Below are 24,349 nucleotides of genomic sequence, written 5' to 3' on the forward strand. Positions count from 1 at the left end.
ATCACACAGCCAGGAAGTGTTAAGTGACTGAGATCAAATTTGAACTCAGATCTTCCTGACTTCAGGGCTAGTGCTCTTTTATCACTTTTTAAGATAACTAAGCCATTTTCCCCCCCTTGGGATAATTTAGTTTCTTTTAATTCTTCAGTTCTGGGTTTTCTTTTGTAACAGAAATTATTACCTGTAACAAGATTGACACAAAAATCCTGGGGGAAAAAACAAGTTGAATTATTATTGAAATGTTAAAACGACAAGCTTGCCAGGTGGTTCAAGAGAAACTAGGGTTTATTAGCAGAATCACAATCAATTAAAGATGAGGATCCTTGGTAACAGATTAACTACAGTAATATATCTAGTGTCAGTTCCTGCATGGTACTGAAACCTCATCATAAAGACAAAGTTCATATTAAAGGGCAGTCCTGAAACTTGGAAAGAAGCCTAGCCCAGGTGGAGAAGGAATCTCTTGTCTGAAAAGGTAAGTAATATGCAATAAAATGGGAAGCATTCAATACTTGAGCTTTAAATGTCTTTAAAGATGTTAAAAAAAATTGGGGTGAAGTAGTATAAATATGCCTCCCCCACCCACTCCAATGTAGTAGTTATTGCTATGTGCTCTGGCTTCACCTTTAGGGGTTGGATAGTTTGTTTTTCCCAGTGATGGCTGAAACCAATCTGATACAACAAGATTTGGTGAATGTGGCTTTTATAAAGAAACCAATCTGATACAACAAGATTTGGTGAATGTGGCTTTTATAAAAAGACTAGAGGAAAGGAAGCAGGAGGGATCAACAGAAAATAGGAGAGAATGTTTCTGTGCACTTGGATAATAATAGAATCTTAAATTTATTAACAAAATCACAAGAAATTTATGATTTCTGGAATTAACATATGATATATATTTAAGTCAGTAGTACAGCACTGCTGTTTAGTTAGTACTGAATCAAAAAATAAATATTTCTTTTAAAAAACTGCCACAGGCAGGCACTATGCCATGATAATTGCTAAAATGGCAAAAGGGATCCATGTCTGGTATGAAATTTTTATTACAGTTCATTCACAGTGTATGTCGAACAGAATCATCTTAAATTTTGGTTAGCAATAGATACATTCTAATAGCACCTCTTTTTTTTTTTTTTTTTTTTTTTTATAGTGTTGTGAGGGACAAAATTTAGTTCCTACTTTAAAACAAAATAATTAAAACCTTCATGCCAGTTTAGCTGAAAACTACTGAATATAATGAGATTTCTTTTTTTTTTTTAATGTTAAGACCAACATTTTGTAACTCTGGAATATTCACATATTTCACATTTTATTTAAATATATTTCTAAGTAGAAATAGAAAATAAGAGTGGTTTGGGATGTTTCCATCAAAATGCTCTCTGCTAGAAGTTTTCTGGTAAACAGAACCAGAAGTAGCTTTCAAAACATTTATGTTTCTTAGAAGCAAAAATTCAGGAAGTTTTAAGAATGATTTTTTGCAGATGCCACTGGAGTTTTGAGCTTCTTTCTCCTATTTCTCCACTTCCCCTTCTCCTCTTTTTGTCTTGTTTCTATTGTTGTCTCTGTATCTGTCTCTCCTTTTCCTCACTTCTCCAGCACCTCTTCTCCCTTTTCCTTCTCTCTCCTTTCTTTTTCTCCTTCCTCCCTCTCTCCCTTCCTACCTCCTTCTCTTTCTTTCTCTCTTCATCTCTCTCCCTCCTTCTCTCCTCCACTTTCCTCCCCTGTCTTTATCTCTCTCTATCCCTAACTCTCTTCTAATCCCCCCACTTCATTTTCCCTTCCTTCTCTGTGTTTTCCACTCTTCTCTCTCTTCCTTGGTCATCAGGGAAGGGGGAGGGTGTTGAGGAACAGCAGAAAGGAATAATACATTGATGCCTTTTTTACTATGTTAATTCAACAGATCTTCAGAAATGAAGATTTTTAAATTTTCTTATTCACTGTGTTTCTTGTTACTTCTGGAACCTTACCACCCTTTCCTAGGAAAAAACTCATTCTAATTAGATAAATTAACCTTTTTCTGCACAAGAGTTACATTTTTCCCCTACAATTACTTTGGGTGTCCTTCCCAAAGAAAAATGTATTGTTTTCCGTATGTATCCTGCATTTTTCTCTATTACCTGATCCATAGCTTATTTTTCTCTTTACTTCTTTTGAGGTAATGTGGTTGAGGCAAGTAGAAGGTGAAATACAGAATCATGTTTCCTCCTCAGCCCTCCCACCTTTAATTTCTCTGGGCATCAATTTAGTCAATGGTGGGAGTAGTCTAGTCAAAAAAACCTACTTGGAATTCTTTGGTTAGGAAACCTTATAAAACCCAATACCTTTAACTGGACATGCTGACTACTTAGTTGTGTAACCATGTTCAAGTCAACTAATTTCTGTCAGCCTCAGTTTTCTTATTTGTAAAATGGGGATATTAACGGTACTACTTCATAGAGTTGTTGTGAGGACCAAATGAGATAATACATGTCTATTATTAATAATAATAATAGACTACTTAGAGTTAGTACTCCACAAAGTGCTTAATTACTTAATTACTATACTGTACATATTTGCTATCTATTTAACCTTTGTTTGCTACTTGTAGTCTCCTTGGGGATGGTCACAATGCTACCCCAATTTCACAGGTAGATTTTAAAAAGGAAACACTAGTACTGTCTATTATTCTCTATCTCTTCTTTTACTAGCTGGCAGAAAGATATGGTGTCATTAAGGGAGGTACCATGAAGTTATACTGGTCATACATCACATGGTGGTCTGCCTCTATTTTTCCCTAGGGTGTTGGAGAAGAGCTTATCATGTCAGGCAGTGCTGAGATGATCATCAACCTGGCCCTCTTTGGTGGGACACAGAGTGGGAAAAGCTCTGCTGGCAACAGCTTGTTGGGTAGCATGGACTTCCCCAGCTGTTTGGCTCCATATTCTATGACCAAGGTCTGTAGCCTGGGCAGAAGCTGCCAAATCCCCCACTTCATGAGGCGTGGTGGAAAAGAAATGACTCTGAAGATCCAAGTATTAGACACACCAGGCTATCCCCACAGCAGCCTGAGCCAGGAACTGGTGAAACAGGAAGTGAAGGAGGCCCTAGCAAGGCATTTTGGACAAGATGGTCTCCACCTTGCACTACTGGTCCTGAGAGCCGATGTGCCTCTCTGTGAAGTGGAAGAATGTTCTTCCATCCAGCTGATGCAGGTAAAATAAAAAGACAAATGCATACTTATCAATAGTTTAGCTTTTAGAACAGCCTTAGAAGGAGGGAAATAATAATTATTATTAATAATAGACATGTATTATCTCATTTGGTCCTCACAACAACTCTATGAAGTAGTACCGTTAATATCCCCATTTTACAAATAAGAAAACTGAGGCTGACAGAAATTAGTTGACTTGAACATGGTTGCACAACTAAATAAATATCTGAGGTAGAATTAGAACACAGCTAATATAAATTTATTATGAAATGGATTTATTTTTGCTCCACGAAGTGCTTAATTACTTAATTACTATACTGTACATATTTGCTATCTATTTAACCTTTGTTTGCTACTTGTAGTCTCCTTGGGGATGGTCACAATGCTACCCCAATTTCACAGGTAGATTTTAAAAAGGGAACACTAGTACTGTCTATTATTCTCTATCTCTTCTTTTACTAGCTGGCAGAAAGATATGGTGTCATTAAGGGAGGTACCATGAAGTCATCAGAACACTGCATTAGAAACCAAATGCCTTGAGCTGTAGGTGCTGGGGATGTAAATATAAAAATGAGAAAGTTTTTCTTTTCAGGGAAAAAGAAAACACATTTTATTATGTTCCTACTCTGTACTAGAAACTGTACTAAACACTTAGTAAATATTGTCTAATTTGATCCTCACAACAATCCTGGGAGGCATTCCCATGTTACACCTTCAGAAGAAGCTGAGGCAGAATAGGGTCATACAGTTAGTAAGTACCCAGAACCTGAATTAGTCTTTTTGACTTCAGACTCAGGGCTCTATTTACTGCGTACCACCTCACTGTTTCTGGTAGTTTATATTCTATCTAGGGGATATATATTCACTGATATATAAATATAGTATATATACACAATAAATACTGAGATGGGAGCAAGGAAAATAACCATCCCAAGAAATCAGAAAAGGAAGTGGTATGTAATCACTGCCTGCAGTGAACACAGTGATTTGAAATATAGACTTGGGGGAAGAGAGGGTAGATCACAACAGAAGGCCTTAATTTTTTTCCAGTGAGATATGAATCCAGGTCTTTTGATAAAACCAAAATATCACCCCCAACTGCAGTATATACAATATTCCTCAGGCCTCTCTAAAGAAAGGAAGAAGTGTATTTGATCAACTCCTCCAAGTCAAGCTTGGTCATTAAAATTACAGTGTTTAGGTTTCCTATATTGTTCTTTTTATATTGTTTTGCTGGGGTATATTGTTTTCCTGGCTCTCTTCTGCATATGAATTCATATATGTCTTCTCACGTTTCTTCAAATTGTTCATATTCATTGTATGTTGTGGCTCAGTAATATTCAAATACATATGTGTATGATAATTTGTTTAGATATGCCCCCAATCATTGATTACCTATTCTGTTTCAAACTTTTTGTTACTACAAAAAATGCCAAGCAAGTCATCAAATATCTTTGGATTTCATTTCCTCAGAGTTGTAAACAGTTTTTGGAAGCAGAAGAACAGCTTGGTTTTTGTCTTGTTTTGCATAATCTTCTTATTTTTCTTTGTATATTGAAATGCTTGTGTTTGAAAATAATTGTTAAATTTTAGTGAAAAAGAATATTCAAAAAAAATGAAAACAAGGCCTTTCCTGAGGGAAGTACAGGGAAGAGAAACAGGAACAGGCCTGGGGGAAATGAAAGTATGTGCTCTGCTCTTATCTTTCCATAAGAGAAATCAGATTAATAATAATAGGTAGCCTTAATAGCATTTTAAGGCTTTCAAAGAGTTTTAAATATATTATCCCATTTAATATGCATCATAATTAAGTGCTGTTATTATCAGATAAGCAAATTGACACTGAAAGAGGTTAAACTAGGGGCATTGCCCCAGTTACCTCAGATTGAAATGACTGTCAAGGGCAGCTGTGAAAAGGCAAAGTGTAGTACAATCTCAAAATTGGAAGGGACCTTATTTAGGACATTTGTCCAAACTATATCCCTCTACAATATCCCCAATGTTTTTCTGGTCCCTCCTTAAAATCTCCAAATAGAAAGCCTACTATTCTTAAGGGAACCCAGTCCCCTTTGGGTTGTTTTTAAATTTCATTTTATTTTTCAATTCAAAGTCATTTCTTTTCTTTTCTTTTGTTTTCAGTCGTCCAAGCATCAGTTTATTAAGCAATATACATTATTTGACTAGCAAAGAAAGATCAGACCTTCTCAATTTAGGCCTATCCTTGAGTATAGGAGAAGACAATTTTATACATTGAAAACAATTAGTCAAATAATGCCAATTAATTAAATGGAAATAATAGAACATTAGGTATCTGATTTTGAATTGGATAAAGATAAAAGACTTTCCATGTTGGAAGAGTGAACAGATGTGATTCCCTGAATTCAGAAAGAAGTGTCCCACTTCCCTTTCCCTAAGTTTCTGTTAAAAAAAAATTTAAATAAACATGAAAATGATAACTGGTTGATCAGTATGGAAATAGCTTTCAGAAAATATGTTTGAGTTTCTTGAGATGTCTGATTGCAAGAAAACTGAGTAGATGCTCATCAGTTGGGGAATGGCTGAATAAGTTATAGTATATGTAAATAGTATATATATATGTATATATATATAGTATATGTATATACATCAATCTTTGAATATAATTGGGTTTTGGGTCAATATAACCTAGATTCTTAATTAAGGATCTCTGACCAGAAAATCGAGATAGTCTAGTTTCCCAACCATTCAAGGCTAGGTTTAAATAATGCAGTAAGATTTTCTCCCAATTTTTACAATTGAATAAAGCTTTCTCACGAGACAAAAGTTGGAATATACCCATAAATGAATAAAAAGGGAACTGAATTAGTTCAAAAATTGGGATATAAGAGTCATTTATTTTCTATCCTCAATTTAAAAGAAAAGAAAAAAACAAAAACAAAAATTCTTAGAGAAAATGTTCATAGTTAAGCAAAATAAATTCCAACATTGGCCATGCCCCAGAAATGTAGATCTCATTCTCATCTTGAATCATTCATTTCTCAATCAGGAAGTAGCTTAGCATAATAGAAAAACAGGCAATCGGTGTGTTGCTGAAGGAAGAGTGAATTGGTACAACCATTTTGGAAAACAATTTGGAATTGTAAAAGCCTGTCAAAATAATTAGTCCTCTTTAATCTTGTGGGAAAACACATTGGCCCTAAACTTGGTTTCTTTCTTTTTGGTATTATGGAATTTATTTTATATGAAAAGTTCATAGTTTAATCATAATAGATTGAGCACATGAGCCCCCATTAGGAAAATTTCTAACACTTTTATTATAAATTGCCTAACATTGATTAGGCAAAAGTTGCCTAATCATTTATTTATATCTATTTTATATGTCCTCCTTATGGTTGAAGCAAAATTCAATTTACTGGAAACATTGGATAATGAAACAGTAAATTATATTCTATTTTAGATAGGCAAGCATCAGGAGGGAAAACTGATGACTTTTCTTGTGATTTCCCTTTGCTTAGGTCTTTTTTCCTCAAATGCCTATGGAGACAGTGACTTCTCAGAATCTTTTTTCTGCCACAGCTCATTGTTCTCTTTGATCCAACTTCTCTTTGATCTGAGATAACCTCTTCTTTTATATAAATTCTTTAGAATATGACCACATCTCTTCTATGATCATTTTTATTGATATGAAGAGATATACAGGCTCTGTTTTGATTGTTTGATTTATTCAGAAAGTATTCTTTTTTTTTTAAGAAGTGAAAATGTTATGTTGTAATCCCTCTTAGTTCCCATAATTCTCTTTCTGGGTGTGGATGGCTCTCTTCACCAGAGAATCATCTCATTGTTGAAAAGAGCCATATCCTGTTAGGATTCTTACAAGATGCCAAGTCAGTGGAATTGATGAGGTAATGATTCTCTAATTTACATGTACTTAGTACTTGCTATAATTCCACAAAATTCACACTTTCAAGAGAGCATATATAAGGAGGAGCTGTCAGGACCAAAGGAGAGAAGCCCACTAGAAGCTCATTTGGAGGGAGCTAGAGGCAGAAGCCGGCAGAAGCAAAGGACTATTGGCAGGCCTCTCAGAACCAAGGAGAGAGAGATAGGCCTCCCAGAAAGCTAACTGGGCCATAGGAAAGGAGACAAAACTTGGAAAGAAACAATAAAAGATTTGGACTTTAATCCCTAGCTGCATTTGGGATGATTACTGAACTGAAACTAAGGCTGCTTCCAGAAGCCCCCCAAGAAACCTGCTCCAGAGAATATTATAATTTAGAGGAAAATATTACATTTTGGCATCCAAATGTGAGACAGACACGATCTTGATTTCAGTGGAAAAGTCTCTGATCCTGATTTCAGTGGGAAAGTGTCCTAGACCCAGAAATTAGGGTGAGTACAACAAGGTAACTTTCTTAAAGAGCTAAACTAGTATTTCAGCTAAAATGGGACAGATGTTTTGAAAACAGCCTTCTCTTCAAAGAAAATGTGGAGAGAGCATTGTCAGACTTATGAAAAGCCAAGGTTTGATTATAATTTGGGAATAGATCACTGAACTTTTAGAAACTGTACAGTACACATGTCCTTGATTCTCTAAGGAAAAAGAATTTGATCCAAATGAGAAATCAGTAGGAGAGAAACTATGTCAATTCTACAATGAAAATGGACCTGACACAATTTCCAAAGATACACTTAATACATATAATTTATTACAACTGGCTTTAGGAAATTATATAAGTTATAGAATAAGGAAAAAGAAGAAAGAGCAGGAGGGGGAGAATCTAAATAAACTAGGTGAAAAGGATGAATGATCAGATAAGAATGGAATTAAGTACAATTCTGAATGTGGTACTTCACAGCAGGAGAAATTAGGTCATTCCACTTCCCCTGACCTATTCCCTCAATTAACCCTTCATGGGTGAAGGAAGAAGGAGGATGGGGAGAGGCAATAACACAACAGCTCTTTCTATGAAACAGCTTAAGAAGATTACAAAAGGTATTGGTTAAGGCAAAAAGAGAAGGACAGGATATATCTGATTTAAAAATAAATGCATATATTTAACATGTATAGGACTGCTTGCCATCTGGAGGAGGGAGTGAAGGGAGGGAGGGGAAAAGTCGGAACAGAAGTGAATGCAAGGGATAATGTTGTAAAAAAATTACCCAGGCACGGGTTCTGTCAATAAAAAGCTACAAAACAAATAAATAAATAAATAAATGCATACCCTGTGATTGAAGAGTTTGACTCTTTAGGTCAAAAAAGGAGAAGATACACTCCTTTTGATTTGGAAAAAATTAAGTATTTGAAAAAAGGTTTCATTCTTTATGGGGCTACATCATCTTTTGTTAAAATGTCACTAGATAATATAGCTTATGAAATCCTAACCCCTAGTTATTGAAAATCCATAACAAGCACATGTTTAGAACCTGGACAAAACTTGTTGTGACTTTCGGAGTATCATGAATTATGTGGGATTCAAGTCCAACGCAATAGGCAAACAGGAGTTAATATATAAGTCACCTTTGACCAACTATGAAGTTGGTCAGAATACAGGTGAAGATCAGTATACAGAGAATTCAGCACAGATTAATTATCCCATAACAATGTATGAGCAAATTGCTGCTGTCACAATAAAAGCTTGAGGATCCCTCCCAGGGAAAGATGAAGGTAAAGCCTTCATAAAAATAGAGCAAGGTCCCAATGAACCCTTTGCGGATTTTGTGGGACATTTGCAAACAACTGTCACAAGAATCATTGGAGAAAATGCAGCTACAAGAATAATGATCAGACCACTGGCTAAGGAAAATGCTAATAAGGTTTGCAGAAAAATTATGTGGGGACTACATAAAGATGCTTCTTTAGAAGAAATTATATGACATTGTGCCACAGTGGGCACAAGTGTTTATTATACCCAAACTATGATGAACATGGGAAGACAGGGTCTCTCTTGGTAAGGGACTTCTAGAGAGAATCATTGATGTTTTCATTGTGGAAAAATAGGACATCTCAGGGCTCAGTGTAGTCATAGAGATAGAATGAGAGGAGAGGGTGAGAGAATAAAACCCCAAACCCTATGTCCAAAATGCCACAAGGGCTTCCACAGGCTTCAGAATGTAGATTGACTCTGGGAAATGAGAGGCAGGGCCCAGCTCCAAGATATCATACAAAGGACAGATGGGCTATGATGGCAGCTGAGTTTACACCCAGAGAGTCTTTAGAAGGTCAGGACTCTGATGTGATTTATCAGCCAAAATTCAATCACATGGCAGAAAGGGATTACATATTCAGTCATCCAAAAAGCAATCAGATAGCAGAAAGGGATTACAATTGGGGAGAATACAGGCTTTTTTAACCCAACAGAAGGGCAGTGTCCAGTTCAAGCAGTTCCAATGTAATTGCCAGATGATGAGGGGAAATCTAGAAAGTGATAAATAGAAGGAATTAGATAGGTTAACTGCTTGGGAGAAAGGGTTTGCCTGTATTCCTACAGATGGAGAAGGAAAGAGAGGGAGAAGGAAACAGAGAGGTGGCAACGAGCACCTGGAGAGAGAGACAGAAAAAGAGAAAAAACTGGAAACAAAGGAGAAGACCTAAGAACAAAATCTGCAGGAATCATTGGCTTACCTAACACAAGATGAGACTGTTGCAGGACTTGAAAACCAGCAGGATTGGATTCCTTGAGATGAAAAAATTTTGATAAGACTACTGCAGGACTTCAAAACATGCAGGAATTATTGGATTCCTGGCACATGAACTAATGGACAATAAATTGGTTTTGGACTATTTCTAGGACTTATGGACATGTATAAATCTTCATGTTGATTCATGTTATTTGTTATATCACTACTAGCCTGTGTTATATTGCTATATGCTTATGTAATTTATGTAATTATGTGTAATACCTCCCATATTGATGGATTTATGTAGACCTGTTTCAAGTGAGCCCCTTCAGAAAACTGCTAATCTGATTTGATTTCCCATTTCCTTTGGTGTTTTCATCTCCCTTACTGAGACATCAGGGGGTGTGTGATCACCTCTGTTTATCGTGTTTTCACTTCTTTTTTGAGCAGTCAGGGAAGGCATGATCACCTTTTTGGGGGGTTCTTACTCCTTGAGAAGTCAGGGAGGTCATGACCACCTATGTTCTAAAATCAAAAGAAAGCGGCAGATGTTAGGATAAGGTGCTAAGTCAGTGAAATTGATGAGATAATGATTCTCTAATTTACACATACTTAGTACTTACTATAATTCCACAAGATTCACATCTTTAAGAGAGTATATATAAGAAAGAGCTCTCAGGGCCAAAGGAGAGAAGCCCACTAGAAGCTCATTCAGAGGGAGCTAGAAGCAGAAGCTGGCAGAAGCAGAGGACTATTGACTAACTGGGCAAAGGAGACAAAACTTGGAAAGAGACAATAAAGGATTTAGAGTTTAATCCCTGGCTGCATTTGGAGTAATTACACTGAACTGAAACTAAGGCTGCTCCTAGAAGCCCCTCAAGAAACCTGCTCCCAGAGAATATTATAATTTAGAGAAGAATATTACAATATCCAACATAATTTATCATCGTATAATCTTTCTGTTGCCATGGTTAATGATCTCCTGGTTCTACTCATTTCACTTAACATCAATTCATGTAATTCTCTCTAGGACTCTCTGAAATCATCCTGTTGATCGTTTCTTATAGAACAATAATATTTCATAACATTCATATACCATAACTTATTCAGCCATTTTCCAACTGATGGGCTCCAACTCAGTTTCCAGTTTCTTGCTGCCACCACAAAAAAGGCTGCCACAAACATTTTTGCACATGTGGGTCCCTTTTCCTCCTTTAATACCTCTTTGGGATATGAGCCCAATAGAAACACTTCTGGATCAAAGGGTATATACATAGTTTGATAAACCTTTTTTTTAATTTTTTAATTTTTAAAAAAATAATTATAGCTTTTTATTGACAGAACCCATGCCTGGGTAATTTTTTACATTATCCCTTGCACTCACTTCTGTTCTGACTTTTCCCCTCCATCCCTCCACCCCCTCCCCTAGATGGCAAGTAGTCTTACACATGATAAATATGTCACAGTATATCCTAGATACAATATATGTGTGCAGAACTGAACAGTTCTCTTGTTTCACAGGGAGAATTGGATTCAGAAGGTATAAATTACCTGGGAAGAAAAACAAAAATGCAAGCAGTTTACATTCATTTCCTAGTGTTCTTTCTTTGGGTGTAACTGCTTCTGTCCATCATTGATCAATTGAAACTGAGTTAGATCTCTTTGTCGAAGAAATCCACTTCCATCAGAATACATCCTCATACAGTATCGTTATTGAGGTATATAATGATCTCCTGGTTCTGCTCATTTCACTTAGCATCAGTTCATGTAAGTCTCTCCAAGCCTCTCTGTATTCATCCTGCTGGTCATTTCTTACAGAACAATAATATTCCATAACATTCATATACCACAATTTACCCAACCAGTCTCCAATTGATGGGCATCCATTCATTTTCCAGTTTCTAGCCACTACAAACAGGGCTGCCACAAACATTTTGGCACATACAGGTTCCTGTCCCTTCTTTAGTATCTCTTTGGGGTATAAGCCCAGTAGTAGCACTGCTGGATCAAAGGATATGCACAGTTTGATAACTTTTTGAGCATAATTCCAGATTGCTGTCCAGAATAGTTGGATTCGTTCACAACTCTACCAACAATGCATCAGTGTCCCGGTTTTCCCACATCCCCTCCAACATTCTGCATTATCTTTCCCTGTCATTCCAGCCAATCTGACAGGTGTGTAGTGATATCCCAGAGTTGTCTTAATGTGCATTTCTCTGATTAATAATGACTTGGAACATCTTTTCATATGGATAGAAATAGTTTCAATTTCTTCATCTGAGAACTGTCTGTTCATATCCTTTGACCATTTATCAATTGGAGAATGGCTTGATTTCTTATATTAGAGTCAATTCTCTATATATTTTGGAAATGAAGCCTTTATCAGAACCTTTGACTGTAAAAATGTTTTCCTAGTTTATTGCTTCCCTTCTAATCTTGTTTGCATTAGTTTTGTTTGTAAAAAACCTTTTCAATTTGATATTATCAAAATTTTCTATTTTGTGATCAATAATGATCTAATAGGTCTTCTTTGGTCATAAATTCTTTCCTCTCATATGTCTGAGAAGTAAACTATCCTATGCTCTTCCAATTTATTTATAATCTCATTCTTTATGCCTAGGTCATGAATCCATTTTGACCTTTTGATAGACCTTTGAGCAAAGTTCCATATTGCTCTCCAGAATGATTGGATCAGTTCATAATTCCACCAATAATATATTAGTGTCCCAGTTTTCCCACATCTCTTCCAATATTAGTCATTATCTTTTCCTGTCATTTTAGTCAATCTGAGAGGTGTGTAGTGATATCTCAGAGTTGTCTTAATTTGCATTTCTCTGATCAATAGTGATTTAGAGTAACTTTTCATATGACTAGAGAGGGTTTCAATTTCTTCCTTTGAACATTTATCAATTGGAGAATGGCTTGAATATTGAGAAAGTATTCTTTTGGGGGTATCAGAGTGAAATGGGGGTGGTTTCAAGTCCTCCTTTACAGAACTATGTTCTAAAAGTCAGTTGATAAATTTTACAAACCCTTTGACTGGGTTGTGTCTCTACTAGGCCTATACATCCATTCCCTAAAAGCTCTAATTGTTAGGATATTACAATATCCAACATAATTTATCATCGTATAATCTTTCTGTTGCCATGTTTAATGATCTCCTGGTTAGGAAGTGTTTCCCTACATTGAACTATAATATACCTCTCTTAATTTCTTCCCTTTACTATTAGTTTTGCTTTCCAGGAAAAACTTATCCTGAGAATAAGAAATCTAATCCTTTTTCCACTTGACAATCCTTCAAATATTTGAAGACAAACATTATTGCCTGCCCATACTCCAAGTGCTCTCTTCTTCAGACTAAACATTTCCAATACCTTCACTGATTGTCATATGGTACAGTCTCTAATTTCTCAATGACCTGTCATCTTTCTTTGGATCAATAGCAAGGCACATAGACCTGTATCTCTCATTCCATTTTTCATTCATCCAGGGATGAACAGCAGGACTACAGCCTCCCTCATCCTGGACATTATACCTCATTTTATACAGTCTAAGACCACACCACGATAGGAAGCAGGGGAAATGCTATTGATGCTTTAGCTATGAGATTATCTTTAGAGGCATAAGGCAGGTCCAGCAGCAGATTCATTGTGGCCAAGTTTTTTTGCAGAAAGTTTCTACCTAGTTGGGGTTTTGTAGCATTTTTTTCTGCAGATTGCTGCCTAGACTATTGACTGATATGTGGATATGTTTATTAACTCTGAGTAGCCAGGCAGTTTCTGAACATTTGTCAGGATAGAGTATTGTTCAGAAATAACTAGGCAACTACTAATGTACTTTGGCTATAAACAGCTATGGGACTTCTTTGGTTCCTTTGAAGGCAGGTAGGAGGCACATTTCAGAGTGTATACTCAGCTACACTTTAATTAGGAAAAGAAACATGCAGTGTTTAGATTGAAACCAGTTCCAATGAGATGGTGTCAAAACCACTTAATTTCCAGTCAACTTAAGTTAAAGTGTCCACTGGGTTGGTAACATTAAGGATTTTGAAACTGGGACCATGTTGAACAATACCTGGAATAAATGATTTAAAAATTTTAACATTTCAATAGAACAAATTGAGTTTCTCCCTCAGTATGTCATGTACATGCCATGGTTATAATCAGCCATGATTATATGTCTATGCAAGGGACAAAATGACCCTTCTAGCTAGCTCTAGCTCTAGAACTTCATGAACTTATATGATTGTTTCTTTGACAGTTCATAAAATAAGATGATTCTTAAAAATACATACTGAAATAAACATGCGGTACTTTGAAGGCAGTCCTTGTCATGCTTCCATTCTGCATTCCAATTCGCTATCTTGGCCCTAGATGGGATTCATCCCAACCCTTTCATAGCAATTATCATTTAAGAGTAGAATTATTCAGCAAATATTTACTGAATGCCTGCTATGTAGAAGATACCATGCTTTGCAAAACTATATATGCAAATATAACTACATGGACCAATCAACATATGATTCAAATTTGTATTCCCATTACTTGGATTTTCTTGTTTGTTTTAAATTGGACTTGTGAGTTCATTGGTAGTAACTAGGAAATTCCCTCTACTAATACAGATCAGCATCTTTGAGAAATGCTTGAGAACACAAGCAGTTAAGTGACTTGCTCAAAGACACATAAGCTAATCTTGACAGGACTTGAATGCTAGTCTTCTCTACTCTTAAATGGAACTATAGAGTTACATGTCATCTATATGCATACATAAAGTATAAATAATAAATATTTTATTTATATTTATATATTTTTATATATTATATATTTAAATTAATTAATTAAAATATATCTTATAGTTAAGTTATACAATTTATCTACATGCCAGCTTAGAATTTGTCTTGATAAGCTCCTGGAGAAATTACATTGTAATTAATAATGTTCAAATTTTAGAGCTCAAGAACATTTGGGAGAAAATCTATTGGCTTGGTAAAATTAATTTTGTCTTACAAGGTTTCAGTATTCCAAACAGGCTCTCTCCTGGAGAGAAATTCAGAATTGGGAAGAGAGAAAGAAAAAGTGGAAAATAAAGGATAGGCATAATTGTTCTTTGGTTCTTTGATAATTGTTTTTTGGTTGATCATTTGTTGCCTTTTTTGGTTTTTCAAAGTTTCTCCAGATGCTATGATTTCATGAACCACATGCAATGGGGGTAAAGCTGCTGGTGGGGCCTGGGGAAATGTAAATGGTTCCTAGAAAGTAAATTTTATAATTTAACTAGTTGTCCCAAAAGGACAAGTCCCCCTTATATTTATTAGCACTCATCTATCAAACAATTCATGATTGACTGCAAAAATGCTCTGTAGCTTAGGACTTCAATTCTTAATAACACATTTAAAATGTTAGCACCCGATAACTTAGATTTACTTATCTTGCTCTCGGATTTTCATGCAAAGTTGATTTCTTTTTTTTCCCCTAGATCCACTGAGAATATACTTGGCTAACAGCATGATGGCTAACTACCAAGTAACACTACTTTAGAATATCTCTCTGTTTTGTAAGCCAGGCAATAGTTTATAGAAATCAAACCAAACTGACAGTCTTATCTTTTATTAGCAGTGTCAATTTCCTGTCTTGCTTATAGGGTATGGGCATCACTTCAGAAATAGCCATCAATACATGAGAATTTCTTGTAGGTTGAATAAGCAGCACTGTGTACTGGGTGTGGGGGGTGGGAGTAGGGGAAACCATTGAAACAAGAGTCAGAAAAATCTCGTTTCTGTCCAGAGTATAACTTTGAGCAAGCCATTCTGTAGGCCTAAGCCCCCTCCTAAACAACCCTCAGAGTGGATTGCATTAAGTGATTCTAAAATTCCTTCCAGCTTTACCATTCTAGATGGAATCCATCAGGAAAGTGAAACTTGGGCCTGTTAATATATTTCTCCTTAAGTGAGGTTACATGTTTTGAAGCATTAACATGTTTCATGGACACACAGAGTAAAACTATGAGCAATTTCTTTGTCAGTTCAAATCTAAACTCAGATAATGTATTAGTGGTGTGACCCTAGACAGTTTTTTTTTTTTTTTTTTTTTTTTTACCCTGTTTGCTTCAGTTCCTTATCTATAAAATCAGGCAGAGAAGGAAATAGCAAATTACAAAGAAAACTCCCATTGGGGTCACAGAGTGTGAAACAACTTAATAAGAATACTAGAAATATAAATAGTTACTAAATGGAACAACATATTTTGAACAAATTAGGTCTATGCCTTCTTAGAATCTCTTTAAATGTAAAAATAATGCAATTAAGCACATTTTATAAGCTACTAAAATGCAAGGAAATATATGACAAAAGAAAAGCTGTATAAGAAAATGAATTTTTTCTGCATAAAATTATTTTTATGATTTTTGGAAGGAAACAAAAAGAGTTCAACATCATTTCTTGTAAATCTTTCCAGGCTCTTCTGAAATCAGTTTGCTCACCATTTCTAAATAGAACAATAATATTCCATTACGTTTATATACTCCAGATAGTTTATATACCACATATATATATGTATATATACTCTATATAGTTTATATACCATATATAATACATATATATACTCTATATAGTTTACATACCATATATATGTATATATATATACTCTATATAGTTTATATACCATATATAGTTATAGTTATAGTTATATATAATTATACCCTAACTTATTCAGCCAACTGATGGGCATTAACTCAATTTCCAGTTCCTTGCCATTGCAAAAAGAGCTGCTACAAACAGTTTTTCATATGTGACTCCTTTCCCCTCTTTTATGATTTCTTTGACTATAGACTCAGTAGAGACACTGCTGGATCAAAGTACATTTGGATCAATAATGCTGGATCAATATGTACAGTTTGGTTGGATCAATTCACAATGCCACCAACTGGGACACCATTAGTATCCCAGTTTTCCACATTCCTTCCAACATTTATCATTATCTTTTTCTGTCATCTTAGCCAATCTGAGAAGTATGAGATAGTACTTCAGAGTTGTCCTAATTTGCATTATAAATAAAATTTTTAAAAATTAATAGTGATTTAAAGCATTTTTTCATATGACTTTAGATGACTTTAATTTCATCATCTGAAAATTACCTATTTATATCCAATCATTTATAATTGAAGAATGACTTAACATACAGTTTTTGATCTTGATTCTGCACTGAAACTTCTCATCACAGGGACTAACACTTTGGCAAGTTCACCTGTTTTATGCCTTTTCTGATGAGGATTATCAGAGGGTCAGGGTTATTTCTGTCATATCTTTCAAGGAATAGTAATTTTGATGCATTGATGGGAAACATCTTGTTATGGAAAAGCTTTTAATAGAACAGACAATAAGCTTAATAGAATCTTATATTCTCTAGATCTTTCAGGTTATTGTGAAATGATCACTTTAATCCTAGAGAAATATTAATTGCTCATGAGTATAATTAATATAATAAAAATCACAAAATTATCTAAATTTACTTTTTGCTCAGAGGCACTCCAAATAAATGACTAATGGACTATTTTGTAGAGTTAAAAAATACTAAAATTCATATAGATGAACAAAAAAACAAGGATCTCAAAAGAAGTAATTAAAAAAGTAGAAAAGAACCGGGTTTAGAAGTATCAAATTAAAGTACAAAATAGTAATCATCAAAACTATTTGTTACAGGATAAAAGACAATTTAGATATGCAATACATATAAGTAAATGAACACAATAGTTTAGTATTCAATAAACTAGATGACCCCAGTTACATGAAACATTGGAAAATAGTTTGATGGAAATTAAGTATTGAGCATGATAAATTCCAAATGGACACATGAGAAAAATTAAAAATGACATCATGAGCAATTTAGAGGAAAAAGGAAATTACCTTTCTGATCAATGGATAGGAGAAGAATTCACATCCAAACAAAAGTTAGAGAGAACAAAGAGGTCAATTTTGATCATATGAGATTAAAAATGGTTTTGCAGAAACAAAAACAATGTATTTAAAATTATTAGGGAAAGACTTATCTGAGGGAAAAACAACTTTGCAACAAGTTTCTCTGAAAAAGGTTTCAAATCAAACATATATAAAAAATACAAATTTTTATTATTGATCAGTTCCCTAGTAGATCAAAGGATATGAACAAATAGTGCTCAAGAAATCTAATTCAGCAATAACTATATGGGAAAACCATCCAAATCATTAATAAAGACATGTAAATTAAAGCATTTCTAGAGTTCTACTTCATACTTACTGGATTGAAAAAACTGACAAAAGAGGAAAATGACAAATGTTGGAAGGGTTACTGGCACATTAAGATTCTATTCATAAAGCTACTAGTTGGTCCAATCATTATTAAAAGTGATTAGGAATTCTGCTTCCTAAATCAATAAACGATGTATATGTTCTGGCCCACTATTACTACTTTATAGTAGTAATACTATACTAAGTATACTACCTACTAAGACCTACCCAATAGTATGAGAGCAAAGAAAGAGGAAAAGAACTCATATGTACAAAAATATTTATAACAGGTCTTTTTTGTAGTAGCAAAAAAAAAAAAAAAAAAAAAAAAAAGGAAACTAAAGGGGTGCCTAACTGTTGAGGAATGACTATGCAAATTATGGTATATGTGAATGTAATAGAATATTATCAAGCCATAATAAGTGATGAAATGGACATATTCAGATGAAACCTGAAAGACGTCCATGAAATTAGGCAGGGCTAAGTAAATAAAATAATTTATATGACAATAACACTAAAAAAAAAAAAAAAAAACCCTCCAAAAAAAACAATGTCTCATCTTAGATCTTTTTTCAGTCTTTGGGGTTTTCTTGCACCTGAATAACTAATCCTCTCTGCAGACTTTTCAATTTGGAATATTAATTTAAAAGACTTGCCTCTTTTTCCCATTGATCACTTCATTTTGGGACAGAGAAAGAAACAGTTTTCATTCATCTCCCAGCTGTATTCCTGACTTTTTGAATCCAAAATCATGCTCCACTACCATATACCTCCATGGCTCCCTCCTACTTTTCTAGCTCTGCTTTGTTGTCTTTCCTGATTACAATAAATTCCTTGAGGTTAGGAACTATCTTTTTGCTTATACTTGTATTTGTATTTCTAGCATTTAGCACAGAGCCTGCTTAATAAGTCAATCCTTTTCCTTCCTTTCTTCCCTTCCAATCTTCCTTCCTTCCTTTTCTCTTTTCAGTTCTTTCCTCCCTAGCTCTCATCCCTTTCAAGCTTTTGCTTCTAGCATTCTCATTCATCTCTTCCAGGAATTTGGATTTGGATTTGTGCCCAAGCTGTATTTTTCTTTGAGGCTTTACTCCTAGATGCTTTGGAGTCATTCTATTATAGTTTCTGTCAAGCTCCCCTGTTATCATGATAGTTTCTTAAGGTGGGATTCTTTTTTTGTTTGTTTATTCATTCTTCAGCCTACTTGATAGACTTTGTTAGGCCCTGGATCTGTATAATTCTGTGAGAAAGTTATTTTCTTGGGGTAATGAAAAGGAAAGCACAGGCTGGGGACCTATTAGCTTTCAGCACTTCCAAAATGGTCTAATCTGGAGCAAAATTTGATTGCTGTTCCTCTACCCTACTTGGCCCCTCATCTAAGCTTTCCAAGTTTCTGATGTAAGTTTAAGTCTGAGCAACACTAAATTGTTGTTGGATCCACCCATTATCAGTCAGCTGATAAATTCTGAATTAGAGTAAACAGCAATACATTCTCCACTTTGGTCTGCCATTCTTGTCCTGGTTATTTTCCTGGAGGCTTCAAACTGGTTTGGAATTTGGAATTGGTCAAAATAACACGGATACAGCTTGCTTCTGAACTTTCATTGGTTAGTACAGAACCTAGGGCCCCTGGATTCTTTACCTACCATTCCTAGACACAGGTCTCTTTAGCCTGCCCTGAATCTGGAACCCATAACTCAGTAGTGAACAAGAGAGACCAGTTAGCATATATTCCTGTCCTTCACAAAAATTTAGATCCCTTTGCATACTGTATTTGAGGCAGCTAATGACATAATGGCTAGAATGCTGAGCTAGGAAAATTTAAGTTCAAATCCAGCCATGAATACTAACTAAATGCAAGTCAGTTTGTCTGTTTATCTCAGTTTCCTTCACTGTAAAAAGGGGATCAGTCTACCACTTACCTCACAATTTTTGTAAGGATTCAATGAGATATTTCTAAAAAGCACTTAGCACATAGCAATGCCTTCCTCTTACCATCCCCCTCATTGGCAGCCTCTTCCTGATCTAGTGATAGCCTCTCCCTGCACTAGGTTCAGCACACTCACTTCTGACTGGACCCTCTCCATAGCATCTACAGAAACCTATGCTGACCTGAATTCAGATGACAGCTCCATTTATGTGTCATATAAAATGAGGCAATATTTTGAATAACTTCACATGTGGTTTATTAAAGGGGATTGGGAGTGGAGATAAGAAAGAAAATCTGGAACTCAAATTTTACAAACAAATGTAAAAAAATTATTTTAAATGTAACTGGGAAAAATATTTTTAAAATAAATTTAAAATGAGGCAGAACATCAAGCTTGTTTTCCCATCTGTGAACAGAGATATGAATTCTACCTCCAACCTCATGTGGTTGATGTGAAGAAAATAATTTGCAAATCATAAAGTTCTATTAGTTATGCCAGTTATTCTTTTCTAAGTAATTGAGTTATTTTTTTGTTTTTTAAACTTGTTTAAAGGGCTGTGAAACTTTTCCTAAGGAGAATAGAATAAAAAAAAATTAACTATTATATTTTTGGTTTTCATTGAAGGAACTTCTTGGTCCTGCCTGGAAGAATTTTACTGCCATTCTTTTTACTCATGCAGAAAAACTAGAAGAAGCTCAACTCAGTGAGGAAGAATACTTACACACTGCTTCTCATTCACTATTAACTCTACTGAACTCTATTCAACATAGATATATTTTTCAATACAATAAAAAAATTCCACTTAAAGAACAAAGAATCGAAACATTAAAAAGAATCGTGGAATATGTAAAAGAAAACTGTTACCAAGCACTTTATTTTAAATAAAAAGACTTGGCAAGTGTGAATTTTTTAAAAATAAATTTAGTTGTGAAAGCTAAAATATTGAAAAAATTCAAATGCTTTTAAAAATTATTTTTAATGCACATTTGGTTTATGAATCATGTTGGGAGAGAAAAATCAAAGCAAAAAAGAAAAACCATGAGAAAGAAAAAAAAAAAAACAGAAAAAAGAAGTGAACATGGTATTGTTGGTTTACATTCAGTCTCCTTTGTTCTTTTTTCTGCATGCAGATGGCATTACTTTTTTTTTTATTATGGCTTTTTATTGATAAAACATATGCATGGGTAATTTTTCAACATGGATCCTTGCAAAACTTCTGTTCCAACTTTTTCCCTCCTTCCCTCCACCTCTTCTCCTAGGTGGCAGGTAGTCCCATACATGTTAAATATGTTAAAAGTATATGTTAAATGCAATATATGTACACATATTTACACAGTTGTCTTGCTACACAAGAAAAAATGGATTTAGAAAGAATGTAAAAATAACCTGGGGAGAAAAACAAAAATGCAAGCAAAAAATACACAGAAAAAATTACACAGAAAGAGTGTAAATGCTACATTGTGGTGCATACTCATTTCTCAGTGTTCTTTCTCTGGGTATAGCTGGTTCTGTTCATTACTGATCAGTTGGAACTGCTCTGGATCCTCTCATTGTTGAAGATAGCCACATCCGTCAGAACTAATCCTCATATAGTATTGTTGTTGAAGTGTATAATGATGTCCTGGTTCTACTCATTTCACTCAGCATCAGTTCATGTAAGTCACTCCAAGCCTCTCTGTATTCATCCTGCTGGTCATTTTTTACAGAACAATAATATTCCATAACATTCATATACCACAATTTACTCAGCCATTCTCCAATTGATGGGCATCCATTCAATTTCCAGTTTCTAGCCACTACAAAAAGGGCTGCCACAAACATGTTTGCACATGTGGGTCCCTTTCCCTCCTTTAATATCTCTTTGGAATATAAGCCCAGTAATAATAACTTTTTGAGTATAGTTCCAAATTGCTCTCCAGAATGGTTAGCTCTGTTTAGAACTCCACCAACAATGCATCAGTATCCCAGTTTCCCCACATCCCTTCCAACATTCGTTATTATCTTTTCCTCTCATTTTAGCCAATGGTGTGTAGTGGTATCTCAGAATTGTCTTAATTTGAATTTCTCTGATCAATAATGATTTGGAGCACCTTTTTATAACTAGAAATAGTTCCAATTTCAGCATCTGAAAATTATCTGTTCATATCCTTTGACCACTTATCAATTGGAGAATAGCTTGATTTCCTAGAGTCAATTCTCTATATATTTTGGAGAGGAGGCCTTTATCTTTATCTGTAAAAATGTTTTCCCAGTTTATTGCTTCCCTTCTAATCTTGTCTGCATTAGTTTTGTTAGTACAAAAGCTTTTAAACTTGATATAACCAAAATTTTCTATTTTGTTATCAATAATGATCTCTAGTTCTTCTTTGGTCACAAACTCCTTCCTCCTCCACAGGTCTGAAAGGTAAACTATCCTATGTTCTTCTAATTTATTTATAATCTCATTCTTTATGCTTAGATCATGAACCCATTTTGATCTTTTCTTGTATGGTGTTAAGTATAGGTCAATGCTTAGTTTCTGCCATACTAATTTCCAATTTTCCCAGCAGTTTTTGTCAAATAGTGAGTTCTTATCCCAAAAACTGAGGTCTTTGGACTTGTCAAACACTAGATTGCTATAGTTAATGACTATTTTGTCCTGTGAATCTAATCTATCCCATTGATCAACTTAATCTATTTCTTAGCCAATACCAAATGGTTTTGGTGACCACTGCTTTATAATATAGTTTTAGATCAAGTAGAGCTAGGCCACCTTAATTTGATTTTTTTTTTCATTAGTTCCCTTGAAATTCTTGACCTTTTGTTCTTCCAGATGAATTTTATGGTTATTTTTTCTAGGTCATTAAAATAGTTTCTTGGGAGTCTGATTGATATAGCACTAAATAAATACATTAGTTTAAGTAGTATCATCATCTTTTTATAGTCATGCCACCTATACACGAGCACTTAATGTTTTTCCAATTGTTTAGATCTGACTTTATTTGTGTGAAAAGTACTTTTGTACTTTTGCTTAAATAGTTCCTGACTTTCCCTTGGTAGATAGATTTTGGGATTACTTTTGATCCCTGAACTGCTGAGAACCAAGTCTTACTTGATCATTGTACATTCTTGCTGTTACTGATTCCTGGTTCTGCTTGTTTTCCTCAGTATCAGTTCATGTAAATCTTTCCAGACCTTTTAAAAATCAGTTTGTTCATCATATTTTTATGGAACAATAATATTCCATTACTTTCATATACCACTTGTTCAGCCATTCTCCAATTGATGGGTATCTACCAATTTTCCAATTTTTTTGTTACCACAAAAAGAGCTGTTATATTTTTGCAAACATAGGTCACTTTTACCCCTTTTATGATTTCCTTGGGATAGAGACCCAGTAGAAACACTGCTGGATCAAAGATTATGAACATTTTTATAGCCCTTTGGGCACAGTTCAAAATTGCTCTCCAGAATGGCTGGATCATTTCACAACTCCACCAACAATCCATTATGGCCCAGTTTTCTCACATCCCCATTCAAATCAAATGCTCTTTTGAAAAAAGGAGTCTCTAGCCTATAAAATACATGTTAACAATTTTTGTGAATTCACTACCTGTGAATTTAACAAGGAACATGCTAATGTTTTCTCACAGAAACAGTATTTTCTCGATATCATTTAGGTTCTCAGGCTAACTCACAAAAATCCAGTCAAGTCATTGATACAGCTGGATGGCACAGTGGATAGAGTGCGGGTCTTGGAGTCACATCCTGAATTCAAATCTAACCTGACACTTAACCAGCTATGTGACTCTAAGTCACTTAAGCAGTTTGGCTCAGTTTCCTCAAATATAAAATGGGAATGACCTGCAAAGTTGTTGTGAGGAACAAATGAAATATTTGTAAAGTTCTTAGCACAGTTCATAGCTGTTAAATAGCTGTTGGTTGTATCTCATACTTTATGACCTCATTTTGGTGTTTGGGGTTTTTTTTTGGCAAAGATACTGGAGTATTTTTCCTTCTCCAATTCATTTTAAATAAGGAAACTGAGGCAATGAGATTAGAAAATTGTGCAGGGTCACAAAGCCAGCAAGTCTGAAGCTAAGTCTTCTTAACTTCAGGCCTGGAACTACCCAGCTGCCATTTAAATGCTTATTCCCTTCTGTTCCAGGAACCTGGTAAGACAGCTTCTCTGACACATTCTAAAAAAAAGTGTTCCAGATTTTAAATTAGATTAGTAATATATTTCTTCTGCCTTAAAAATAGATAAGATTCTGGCCCACTATTGCTAAGGACTCCAGGAAGCAAAACTTCCACCTTCATTGGAGGTGGAAAGGCCATGGTATAGGTCTGGATGTAGGAAGGGGGAGGGATGGAAGGTAGAAGAAGACTGGATCA

The 24,349-nt window shown here is 34.9% G+C and overlaps 1 protein-coding gene across 1 annotated transcript; it reads left to right on the forward strand.

Moving 5' to 3' along the window:
* Window positions 1-419: 419 nt before the first annotated feature.
* On the forward strand, window positions 420-23,566 carry GIMD1 (GIMAP family P-loop NTPase domain containing 1). Its single transcript, XM_051965054.1, has 3 exons — window positions 420-475; window positions 2,778-3,191; window positions 20,600-23,566. The coding sequence occupies exons 2-3, from the start codon at window positions 2,799-2,801 to the stop codon at window positions 20,858-20,860; spliced, it is 654 nt and encodes a 217-aa protein (XP_051821014.1). The 5' UTR covers window positions 420-475; window positions 2,778-2,798; the 3' UTR covers window positions 20,861-23,566.
* Window positions 23,567-24,349: the final 783 nt, after the last annotated feature.

The sequence above is a fragment of the Antechinus flavipes genome, chromosome 6 (genome assembly GCF_016432865.1).
Source record: "Antechinus flavipes isolate AdamAnt ecotype Samford, QLD, Australia chromosome 6, AdamAnt_v2, whole genome shotgun sequence".
Lineage (NCBI taxonomy): Eukaryota > Metazoa > Chordata > Mammalia > Dasyuromorphia > Dasyuridae > Antechinus > Antechinus flavipes.

What these genes read in the sequence shown, in the direction of transcription:
- GIMD1 (XM_051965054.1), top strand. Translation starts at nt 2,799, where the DNA reads ATGTCAGGCAGTGCTGAGATGATCATCAACCTGGCCCTCTTTGGTGGG. An exon ending in CTTCCATCCAGCTGATGCAG is followed by an intron (nt 3,192 to 20,599) that starts GTAAAATAAAAA and finishes TTTTCATTGAAG; the next exon opens with GAACTTCTTGGTCCTGCCTG.